This window comes from Chiloscyllium punctatum, chromosome 8 (assembly GCF_047496795.1).
Source record: "Chiloscyllium punctatum isolate Juve2018m chromosome 8, sChiPun1.3, whole genome shotgun sequence".
Lineage (NCBI taxonomy): Eukaryota > Metazoa > Chordata > Chondrichthyes > Orectolobiformes > Hemiscylliidae > Chiloscyllium > Chiloscyllium punctatum.
The window spans coordinates 117,439,779-117,452,807 of NC_092746.1; the positions used below are offsets into that span (position 1 = coordinate 117,439,779).

The following is a 13,029-nucleotide window of genomic DNA, read 5'->3' on the forward strand; positions in this document are numbered from 1 at the left end:
CTGCCAGAGGAAGTGGTGAAGGTGGGTACAATTACAAAATTTAAAAGCATCTCGATGGTTACATGAATAGGAAAGGTTTCGAGGGATGTGGGCCAAATGCTGGCAAATGGGACTAGATCAGGTTTGGATTTCTGATCGGCACAGACAACTGGACCAAAGGATCTGTTTCCATGCTGTATGACTCTAAATGTGGTTTGTTTTCATTTGAACAACAGAGACTGAGGGGTGACCTGGTAGAAGTTTGCAAAGTTATGAGAGACACGGATAGTCTGAGTCTTTTTCCCAGTAAATGACAATTACTGGGGTTAAAGTAAAAGGGGGAATATTTCAAGGAGATGTGAGAGGTGAGTGTCTTTACACTCATCTCTGGAATGCCTGGAATGCAATGCCAGAGGAGATGATAAAAGCAGATACAAAAGCAACATTTAAGTGGTATCTTGACAGATGCTTGAGTAAGCAGGGAATTCAGGGATACGGAATGCATAGAGGCAAAAGGGTTTTAGTTTATAAATATGTCCTATTTGGTGCAGTGTTGGTAGGCGAGAGGGCCTGTTCCTGTGTAGTCCTGTTCTTTGCTCTCTAATAAACAGCTTTCCCTAGAGTAACAGAATGTGAGCTTCACCATCATAAGGGGTAGTTGAGGTGTGTGACATGAATGCATTCAAGGGGAAGCATGATGGTGAAAGGAACACTTGATGCGCTGATAAAGTTAGACAAAAAGGGATGGGACATGGCTTGGAAAGTGGTTTGAGCCAATTGCACTGATGGTCCTTTCTTATTGCTGTAAATTCTACCATCAAACGGGCCATTTGATCTCTATTTGTATATCTTAAGCATTCACAAACATAGTGACTGGAATCACGATTTTGTGTGGAAGACTAAAGGAGATTTCCAGTTCTCCTATACCTGATTGTTATCTGAATAATAGAGAGTTAATAATATGTTGGGCCCATCCTTCTTGAAAGATGATACATGCACCTCAAAATAAGCCATTGTCTTACATGAGTGATTTCAGCTTTTCAAAAATACTTGACTAGTACAGCTCACTAAGCTGTAAAAGTGCTTGACCTTTTATATTATCCACAGTGATGGGGTAGGGGTGAACATTTACCGTATTATTTAGCCTCTGATATTATCTGGTGGTCACCTCAGTGGGATCTATCCCTATTCCCTGGAGATCTACCACAACGAGAACAAATTCAGTCCTACATTTTGGAGTTGGATGTTACGTTTGGAAGTGGAAACTCATGGAATATACCAAAGGTTGAAGTATATTGATTCCGTCAGATCTTATTCTGAGCCGCTGCAGTTTCTGTGTTAACATTTGTCAATTTGCTTTAGTGATCCCTACATAGCCTCTTGCTGGAGACTGTACAATAATCATATTTTGCCCAACCTGAAATGGATATTTATGACTGACAATAGGAAGCTGGAATTTATAGCAAGCTCCACTGTAGATAAGTATTAATCAAAATGAGCATCATTGTAAAGTTTAAGGGTAAGTCCACCCTGCCCATGACTGTAGATAAGCTGAAAGGTCACATACATTTATAGGTCAGTGTGATGTGCTGCACAAGTCTTTGAAAGGATAAAGTCATTCAAGAGCTACAGTAGCTTTAAGTTATTTTGACAAATATCCTAAGCTTTAAGGAGAAATGTAGCCTCATTATTTTTAAATTAATATAAATATGCAGTACCTCCTGTGGCGATGAGGCTGGGAGTTCTGAAGCAAGCAGTTCACCTCCTGACTCCCTAAAGCCTCTCCACATCAACAAGGCACAAATCAGGAATACTGTCAGCCTAGTGAACTTTCTCCAATACCAGTCTATCTTTCTTTAGATAAGGTGCCAGAACTGTTCACAATATTCTAGCTATGGTCTGACAAGTGCCCAGTATATCTTTAGCAAAACACTCCTTACTTTTATGCTCTATTATCTTTGAAATGAAGGCCAATATTCCATTTGCCTTCCCTACTACCTGCTGAACTTAGATGCTAGCTCTTTGTGATTCACAGACAAGGATTTTCAAATCCTTTGGCTTTCTGAAGTCTTTCTCCATTTAAATAATATTCTGCTCCTCTATTTTTTTCTGCCAAAGTGTGTAACCTCACATTTTCCCACTTTATATTCCATTTGTCAAGTTTTTATTTTGCCCACTCATGTAATCTGACTGTATCCCACTGCAAACATTTTACGTCATTCTCACCACTTGCCCTCCCACCTAACTGCAAATTGTTAGTTGTGCACTCACTTTTCTCATCCAAGTCAGTAATATATTTTGTAAATAATTGTGGTCCCAGTACCAAGCCTTGGATTACTTGTTCCAGTTCGCCATCCTAAAAATACCTCTCTTATCCTAACACTCTTGACTTTTATCAGCTAGCTAATCCTCTATTCATTCTAATATACTCTCTTCAGCACCATGGATTCTCATTAAGTAGCGTAGTGTGTGGTACTTATTTTGAAAACCCAAATATGTTACAGTCCCCTTTATTGATCCTCCTTGTTAGCTCCTCAAAGAGCTGTAATATTTTGTCAGGCATGATTTCCCCTTCCTGAAGACACACTGACTCTGCTTGATCATATAATGTATTCTAAGTGGAAGTCATTGATATGAAACATTACCCCGTCTCACCTTAGATGCTATCAGACCCGCTGAGTGTTTCCAATTTTTTTTTTTGTTTTATTTCACTTCTCCAGCATCCACAGTTTTTGAAAATAAAAGAGCAATGCTGTATTGTTCGGTGCATTTCCACAAGAATAAAATGGAGATAGTGAGGACTGCAGATGCTGGAGAGTCCGAGTGGACTCCAGACAACATTTAGATAATCTCAAGAATACCAAACTTGAAGAAGTTTTCCTCCTCCCTCTGTGAAGATGTTAGTGGGTCTTTCTCTCACTGCAACCTCCTGGTCATCTCCTCTGTCCTGAAGCTCTTTGACCACATCCTGAAATGATCCCACTACTACAGCCATGTTTCTTTTCAAGGACCTACCGACGCACCCCACTTATCCCCATGGACTCCAGACAACATTTAGACTGTCTCAATTTGGACCAGTCCTGGTATAAGATTCTGACCTGAAACGTTGACTCCCCTTCTCCTCTGATGCTGTTTGACCTGTTGTGCCTTTTCTAGCTCCATTCTTCATCCACACAAGAATAAAATGTCCAGGTTTACGATTGTGTGTATTAATCTTATCATAAACTTCTTCTTAAAATGTAAAGCACTCAGACTGTGATCAAAGCAGAGACTCTGCCTTCTAATTTCAGACTTCAGTCTCTTTTTTCCTAAATAAAACATGGAATAATCAGATTCATATTTACAGTTAGAATTCACTTTATTGTTAAATTAGTGGAAAACAGAATAATTATTGTGTAATGCATAACAGATTAAGAAATTATTTTGTTCATGTGCTATAATGTTTCATATTCCGGTGATGAATTATTACAGTTATTTCCACAACCTGCAAAATATATCATCTAAATCACTTTCTTTGTGAAGACAGTGGATGCCAAATTGAGCTTAACAGTGCCTGTTATTTGATTGCTGTAAATGTCAAAGACCAAAATTACATCCAATGCTGTGCAGAGGTTTCTGTTACATATCTCACTGAATGACATACCCTGGAGATGAACAGGGCAGTTTGCTTGTGAGGACAATCACTGTTGTGATTTCCCATGTGTTTTGGGGGGATAAAGATTATACTTTATGTGGGGTAGTGGTCCCTTTAAGAATAAGTGTCTAGCATTTTCCATTTAAAAAAACTGGGATGCAGCAAATTAGGATGTGATCAGATTGCATGGTAGATGAACTAGTGAAAAGGCACAACACTTTAATAGTAGGGATTAGCAGATTCCTAGTGGTCAAAGAGTTTAGTTTGACAGTTTGGAATAATCTGGCATGCATCAGAATTCATTTGAAATCCTGGGTGTTGGCTAAAAAAAACTCTTCATAACGGAAGACTCTACTAAGTTAAGTTGGTATGGCCAAGTTGAGGAAATACAGAGAGATTTAGATACAAAATACCATGTCAAAAAGATTAGAATCAGGAGACTTCTGATTTAAAGTGGCTACACTTGCTTGAAACGCCAGAGACCTGGGGAGTTTGCAATCTGAAGACGGTAGAGGAGATTGAAGAGAATGATGAAAGACCCAAAACATCTCAGTCTGTAAGTGAATCATTGACGCAGTCCCCAAACTGTGGGAGTGATTAATCTTTCTGAGGTAAGTATTTAATCTGAGGATGTTAGGGTGTAAATCTAATAGGAGTAGAAGAAGAGTGAAATTAGGACATTTGTAATTGTACTCATTGTATTTTAGTGCCTTTATTTAAGCTTTGTGGCTTCATTCTTTTAGTAGATACCTGACTTTTGGCTTCAGTAGAAATACTAAAAGATTAGTTCTAAAATCTGTACTTGTATTCACTGAGATCAGTAGTCACCAATGTCCCAGAGGACCACAGGGCTGCTCTCTGATTAGATAGAGACTATTGGTGGTGAGTTTAACCTGAGGTCAGCATGCATCAGGTCGAGAAAGTAAAACTTTTATAGTAACCTCAGCTGGAACAGGATTCCAAGCTATTGGCATCACAAACCAACCATCCAGCCAACTAAGCTAACACACTTCCTTCTACTGAGGTCATAACAGCTTGCAACACTAATTCATCTTGGATTTCAACATGCCAGCCAATACGCACTCTTAAACTCCTATTGTTAAATATGCATGATGGATTAGTAAGGATTCCCCAACAACCAGTACACAAGGGGATCATAACTACTTACAGGTCGATAATGGCTTGACCCTCTCTTGGCCAATACAATAATTTTGCAAGTATTTTGTGCATTCTTTACTTCTTTCAACACGTAAATGTCTACAGAGACGCACTGGCTGGTGATGTAGGGCATTGTGCTGAATTTATGGATTCTGCACAAACCACTTGCTCCTAGGTATGGCTCCACCAATAGGCATTCCCCTTACTGTGACAAGAAGAATGAACAGGGATCACACAGCATAAGGAATGTTGTTAGGGAGAGGAAGGAGGGAGAAGGGAAAGAAATCAAAGAGGTGGAGAGGAGGAATTGAAAGATAGCCAGCTCACTTTTACCCAGTCAGTCCCTGAAGATTTCTAATTTGAATGTGATAGCAATAATAGCAAACTACCTTCTTCATTTACCAGCAGTCTCTCAACTGAAGCATTGGAGGCAGAAGGGTGACATTGTAGAGGTTTATAAAATCATGAGAGGCATGGCTACAGTAATCAGACAAGGTATTTTCCCCAGGGTAGGGGAGTCCAAAACTAGACTGCATAGGTTTAGGGTGAGAGGGTCAAGATTTAAAAGGGACCTAAGGAGGAATGTTTTCACACAAAGCGTGGTGGTGTATGGGATGAACTGCCAGAGGAAGTGATGGAAAGTGTCCAATTACAGCATTTAAAAGGCATCTGGATGGGTATATAAATGGGGAGGGTTTAAAAGCACTTGTCCCAAGTGCTGGCAACTGGGACAAGATTCGATTAGAGTATCTGGTTGGCATGGACAAATTGGTCTGAAGGGTCTGTTTCTGTGCTGTATATCTCTATGGCTCTATGACTCTAAGCCTCCCCCAGCTATTGACCATCAAACTTCCTTTCAAGCACAATGCAAAAATAAATCCAATCACAAGTGTACGTTCCAAATCAATATGTATCGGGACAATCTGCTTCCCCTCAATGGATGCAGGACATGTCTCCATTTCTTCCACTAAGACCTCCAGGGGAGCATCTCAAAACTTCCTGTTTCCTAAGTCAGATTCACTTCCTGCATGAGTTCCAGCATTGGCTCCAGCTCATATGCAAGCTTCCTGTCGATGTACATGGACAATGAACAGTTGGTATTCTCTGCTCCCTGAAATCATTATAATGAACAAGACAGAACCAAGTTGGCATGTTGCCTGCATTTCTATCAATGGGTACAGGTTAATTCTACATCGCAATTCAGCAGCTATCCAAATTGGCCTTCTGCTTCCTGCTATCAAATCAACAGATTTTGGAATTAAATGTGAATTTTTATATCTGATATTTTTTAAATGTATGGATTATAAATTACTGGCATAGTTTTTAAAATGTGACACATAAATCACAAATAGCAACTTTTTTCCATTTATATCTGGCTATATTGTGGCAAAAGTAAATCTATTACCTGTATGATCTGATCATTTGTCTCTTTTATTTAAAAAAGCCTATTCCGCTTCTGTACCAAATAATATCCCTCTTAATAACTCTTCAATTTTTCTATAAAACCTACTTCCACCGGAATATTCCTCCCAAGTTTAACAAGATTCTCTAAACATCTCTCAATTTCCTGAAGGGAACATTTACCAGATGACAAGCTTCCCCAAGACAGAAGTTAGAGCCTGTCTTCTGATAACTGACTCCTTTGCACATTGAGCATTCATTCTCTCACTTGCTATTTTTGACATTCCTCTTCCTCCTTTTTGCATCATCATTGTGCTAATTAGTGTCATCAATTCACATCAAAGTCTTTCATAGGATCTCAAGACTGGAATCCTGATCTTTTTCAAACAATCCTACATGGCCCATTCCCAATCCTGTTCTTATATTAGAGTCATAGAAATGCACAGCACGGAAACAGACCCATTGATCCAACTCGTATTGACAGGCACGTGGCTGGTTTCTCCTTTTCAGGATTTTAATATTCTGCCATTTGACTCACGTCTGCCCCTGCTAACACAACTACCACCTTTTGCAGGGATGAGGGGTTGGTTGGGAAGTGTCTGAAGCCAGACTTGGTGATACCTCATATCTGGATTCCTTGTCAGCCTAGTTCATTTGGAAACCTGTGCGTTTCTTTCTGTTTTGTGGCCGACAACCCCATCAAGGGGTCTGTACCAGGGACTTTCCCTGAACCTCCAGAAACAGATTACAGGTAGTTCTCCTATAACGCGATAGTTGTGTTCCCATTATAGAATGGGGCCTGTGGGAAAAACAGGGTCAGAGACTCCAGTTTAGCAAACCTACCCATTTCTGGTCAGTTACAGAAATGCCAAGTTTTTACAAGCAAACTTTCCCAATGTATTGTTGTATTCCCAGCTCCTAGTGGAATGAAGTTTATCCACAACCTGACGCTCTGCCAGGTGAAACTTTGTGAAACTTCTGGAAGGCTTTTTGTGGCACAAGTAAAATCTCCTTTTTGTTTTGAGGGCTAAAGGGCTGGGGTACTCTGAACAGCTGGAGGTTCTGATGGGTCTCAGGTTTCAGAGAGAATGAGGGGCTGAGACTTCAGTTCCCTCCCCCACCCCCAACCTCCCTTTCAAACGGAGACTGGGTAAACTTGAATCAGGCAAGACTTGGGTGACTTTGGTGGGGTGGGGCGAGATGAAGGTCGCCAGTGGTCCACCTTTAGTTTCACACCTTCCCCCTTCCGCACACATATGCCTTCTCTTGTAAAGTCACTGTGTCTTGAAGCTTCAGATATCCAGCAACTGAGCCTCTGCTTAACAAAAGGCCCTGCTTACTCTCCAACACCAGTGGACATTGCTGCATTTGCACCTTCACTTGCTCCCTATCTCTCTCTCTCTCTCTCTCTCCCTTCCATCTCCTCAGCCCCTACCCCCTTCCTAACTCCATGCATGATCCCAGTAAGTGCTCAAGCAAAATATTCCAATGTTCGCTTCTCCTACCTTAGTTGCAGATAGAAGCAAAAATAAATACACGCACAGATGCGCCTGTTGCAACAGGTGCGCCAGCAGAATAAGTCACAGTTGGCTGGTAAAAAGGCGATGGAATCGAGTACAAAACAGTATTTTAAAAATTGCATTACAGCCAAATCGCATTCACAAAATGTGCGTTGTAGGAGAACGACCTGTATATTTAAAAAGTGTTTCTGATTGCTCTTAATTTCTAAGGGGCCAGGAACAGGGAAAATTTGAGCAACCAATCCCTCAGGGTGGGCAGGCTCCCCTGAATGTTCAGGCAACACGGTATTGGAGACTTGGAAATTTGAGGTTGATGTTAATATTGAACCATCCTACGCACGGGGCAGCAATTCTGGCTTGCTATTGCTGTGCCTCTGGAGTCACCCCAGTTTAGACGGAAATTACCTGCACTCTGGTCCAACGTGTAGTGGAACCATCTGAAAAGTCCTCTGTCACAAACTAACCACTTCAAGAGTAGAGGAAGAGGTGAGCGGGTCCCTGCTACTTCCTGAACCCCAAGTTGAGCAGACCATGAAAATATGACAAAACACGAGGCAATACAGGGAAAAATATACCATTTGCAGAAATTGACTTTATGGTCTGAAAATATTTGAGTTGGATTCTTTATGAATGATTAAAGAGTTCTATGAATCAATTTGTTGTAGCAAAACGATCTAAATCTGTGTATAAGAAACCTGATTTCAAAGTTTGCAGATGATACAAAACTTGACAATATGGTACATAGTGTGCAATGTAGCAACAGATTTCAGGAGGGGGTAGACTAACTGTTGAAATAGACAGTTGCATGCCTGTGGGGGTTAATTCTTAAGTGCCAAGCACTGCATAAGAAACAGGAAATTATGTATAATCTTAATGGTACTATTTTGAGGATGGTGTGGAAATGGAGGAATCTAGGGATGCATAATCAGATCTAAAGGTGTTGATACCTGTGGTTAAAAAGTGTCTGGGATTCTAGACTTTGTCAAAAGGAGCTCTGAATATAAAAGTAAGTGAGTCATTCCAATTTCTGTCTCAGGCTTCAGTTGGAGAATCGTGTACAATTCTGCCCACCACAATTGAGGTAGGACTTATAAGCCCTGTAGATGAGAATGTTTAGCAGGAGGATACCAGGCAGGAGTGAGGGTTCTATCGAGAGACTGGACAAACTACTATAATTCCCCTTTGAGCAGAAAATATTAAGGGAGATTTAATTGTTAAAATCAGAATGCAGGAATTTTGATAGAGAAAGAAATATGGAATCTGTAAACTCCAACAATTAAAGCAGCAACTGAAGGTCCTGGAATGAAGGTAAATACATTGAAGGGAGAAACTAGGAGACATATTTTCTCACAGAAGACTATTAAGATCGAGAACACAATACCTAAAAGGTGGTGAATCAAATGTCATTGCAACCTTTAAAAGGCAAATGGATTTTGACAAAGAATAATTTCACGATCAGGCTGTGCTATGGTCCTAAATTAAACAGCTATTTCAAAGACCCAGCACAGGTATCACAGGCTGAATAGCCTCCATCGATGGCACAAAATTCTAGGATTTTCAATGTTTTCCATTGATCAGCAGTCATTCCGCACCAACTTTTCCAGTTCCAAATATCGCGCTAGCATTGGTCCATATACCTAGAAGAAAAACAACCAAAGACATTAAAAGGAAAAAAAAACTCTGTATGCGTGAAGCTGTACATGTTTCACATTGCTTTCCCTGTAACAAAAAAACGAGAGCAGCATTATTTGAAATAAAAACTGGGGAAACTCAGCAGGTCTGGCCATATCTGTGAGGAGGGAAGCAAAGTTCATGTTTGAAGTCCAGTATGATTCTTTTTTGAAATCTTCCAGCATATGCAGAATTTTGACTTTAGTTTAATGGCACTATTTGTTTGGTACCAGATATCAAAAGCTTCACACAATGAAGCCGAAGTTGGAATACGCAGAGTTTGGGATGCAGAGTGACGACCAGCTGAGGTCACCATGAAGGTCCCTCACCTGAGGCATGGTGACTCTCAGGTTAAACTCATCTCTCTCTGATGGAGCCAGTGCCATGGTTCTCTGAGACTATGATGGTTTTACTGCTGATATCAAAGCAATCTACAGACTATTACAAAATAGGAATACATTGTTTGGGGACATTCCAGTATATTTAAGCTTTATATTGGAGTCTCAATCTCGCCCACTGTCTCAATCTCACCGTGCCATGTGCTAGTGAGGTGAGGAACACTGAGCGAGTGAAGCTAAACCCGTGACTACAGGGTTGGTGCAAGAGGGAGGGCTTCAGATACGTAGGTCATTGGTGCCCCTTCATGTACAGGTTCCACCTTCCCCAGAAGGTACCCCAATGTCCTGGGCGGGAGATTTACTAAAGCACTTCAGGAGGGTTTCAACTCGTTTAGCAAGGGATGGGAACCAGAACTACAGATCAGAGGAGAGGATAGTTGTTGAAGGGGCAGATATAGAATACAGAGAGTCGGTCAGGAAGGATACACAGTGGATAGGGCAAAGGTATGGCTTAAGGTGTGTCTGTTTCAACGCAAGGAGTGTCAGGAATACAAGTGAGCATGGATCAGTACCTGGAACTACGATGCTGTGGCCATAACAGAGACAAGGCTTTTGCAGGGGCAGGAATGGTTGCTGGATGTTCCAGGGGTTAGATCTTGTAAAATGAACAGGGAGGGGGGTAAAAGAGGAGGGGGAGTAGCATTGTTAATTACAGAGTGCATCACAGCTGCAGAAAAGGGGGTTGTTGACAAGGGGTTGTCTACTGAATCAGTACAGTGGAAATCAGTAACGGGAAAGGAGTAGTCACTTTATTGGGTGTTTTCTATAGATCCCCCCAATAGCAGCAGAGAGATGGAAGAACGAATTGGACAGCAGATCTTGGAAAGGTGCAGATGTAACAGAGTTGTTGGTATGGGTGACTTCAACTTCCCCAGTATTGACTGGAACCTCCTCAGTGCAGATAACTTTGTGTCTCTGAGACAGGCAAGGAATGGTAAGGTGAAGGAGCCTTGGATGAAAAGAGCAGAGGAGGTTCTTGTCAAAAGGAAGTAGGAAGCTTACTTAAGGTTGAGGAAGCAAAGGTCTGGCACAGCTTTAGAGGATTACAGGGGGGTAGCTAGGAAAGATTGAGGTGTGCAAGGTAATGAGAGGCATAGATAGAGTAGTTAGCCAAAGACTTTTCCCCAGGGCAGAAATGGCTGTTATGAGGGGTCAGAATTTTAAGATGATTGGAGGGAGGTATTGGGGAGATGTCAGAGGTAGGTTTGTTATGCAGAGAGTGGTGTGTGCGTGGAATGCAGTGCCAGTGGTGGTACTAGAGGCAGAGAAACTACGGACATTTAAACGACTTGACAAACACATGGACGGCAGTAGGTTAGGAGAAAGTGAGGACTGCATATGCTGGAGTTCAGAGTCGAGGGTGTAGTGCAGGAAAAGCACAGCAGGTCAGGCAGAGGAACAGGATGTGTAGATCTTAGATTAAGATAAATGCTTGGCACAACATTGTGGGCCGAAGGGCCTGCACTGTGCCATACTGTTTTATGTTTATGTTTATGTCTAAGCTGGAGCTGTTTTCCCTGGAGTGTCGCAGGCTAAGGGGTGACCTTACAGAAATTTACAATATCATGAGGGCCATGGATAGGGTAAATGGACAAGATCTTTTCCCTGGAGTGGGGAAGACCAGAATTAGAGGGCATAGGTTTAGGGTGAGAGGGGAAAAATTAAGAAAGCATGGGTGGGGCAACTTTTTCATGTAGAGTGTGGTGTGTGTATGGATGAGCTGCCAGAGGAAGTGGTGGAGGTCGGTACATTTACAACAATTAAAAGGCATCTGGATGGGCACATGAATAAAAAGGATTTAGAGGGATATGGGCCAAGTACTGGCAAATGGTACTATATTATTTTAGGATATCTGGTCGGTATGGACAGGTTGAAGTGAAGCATCTTGTGTTTGTCCAATGTGTGCAGGAGGGTTCCTGACACAGTATGTTGATAGGCCAACAACAGGCAAAGCCATATTGGATTTGGTAATGAACCTGGCCAGGTGTTAGAGTTGGAGGTAGGTGAGCACTTTGGTAATAGTGACCATAATTCAAGGTGACATAGCTTTAAATTGAGGGGTGTCAGATATAGGACAGATGTCAGAGGTGGTTTCTTTAATCACAGAGTAGTAGGAGTGTGGAAAGCCCTACCTGCAACAGTAGCAGACTCGCCAACTTTAAGGCATTTAAATGGTCATTGGATGAAAATGGAATTGTGTAGGATAGATACACTTCAAGTTAATTCCACAGGCCCGTGCAACATTGAGGGCCGAAGGGCCTGTACTGCACTGTAATGTTTTATGTTCTATCTGTTTCCATGCTGTACATCTCTATGACTATATAACTCTATCTCTGTCTTAAGTAACGCTTAATGATTTGGCCTCCACAGCTCTCTGCGGCAATGAGTTCCACAGAGTCAACGTCCTCTGGCTGAAGAAATTCCTCCTCATCTCAGTTCTAAAGAATCATCCCTTCACTCTGAGGCGGTGCCTTCCACAGAGTACGGACCCAGAGTCCTCAACTACCCCTCATATGATTTATGGTTTATAGACAGTTAGCATAATTTCATCTATGTACGGATGTTTTTGAGTAATTGTGCATGAGGATCACAGAAGGTGCCTGCTTTGGTGAGCATGTTCTATGGGTGTGAACTTTATTTTGATTATGGAATAACAATGGCAGAACCGCCTCAATAAATTCCCTGGAGGACTATGCATCATCACTGCCAACTCACACTTGAAATCCACGAACAGTTTATTATGTAAATTGTCACATGTGCAGGTAGAAGTATAAGCTACAGCTTTAGCAAGGGAAGTCAATTAAAAGCTGCTACCAGCTGGATTTTGATTCAGTGACTGAATTCACAGTGATTAAAATATACTAATAAGTTCATTTAAGAAAAGGTGTGACAATAGCTTTTTGCTGTTGACAATTATATCTAGAATTATGTGACAGAGCTACATTGCTTTCCTATTGCTTTCATGCAGTGTTACACCAAACCTGTGGATCTTTATTTTTTTGTTGCTAGCAGCAGTGGGACCACTTTGCATAGGACAGACATAGAATCTAGCATTTGCATGGGATTAAAGGCAATATAAAGCAGTTTTCTTAACTTGAGAGATACTGTCCTCTAACCCATGTTAATCAAAGGTACTAAGTCACTGAATGTGATTTTCCCATTCATTGGAAAAAGGAGGAGACTGTTCAGCACCTCAAGCTTGTTCCATCATTTAAATTGATCCTGGCTGAGCTGAACACTTAGCTATATTTGCTCCATACTCTTTAAT

General features: G+C 41.3%; 1 protein-coding gene across 2 annotated transcripts in view; it reads right to left on the reverse strand.

Moving 5' to 3' along the window:
- Window positions 1–3,357: 3,357 nt before the first annotated feature.
- xylb (xylulokinase homolog (H. influenzae)) overlaps window positions 3,358–13,029 on the reverse strand; it is a 305,547-nt gene continuing 295,875 nt past the window's right edge. For both annotated transcript variants that reach the window (XM_072576320.1, XM_072576321.1), the window contains one exon: window positions 3,358–9,329. In XM_072576320.1, the coding sequence (XP_072432421.1) occupies window positions 9,267–9,329 (63 nt within the window). In that variant the 3' untranslated portion in view covers window positions 3,358–9,266. The remainder of the gene's footprint in view (window positions 9,330–13,029) is intronic.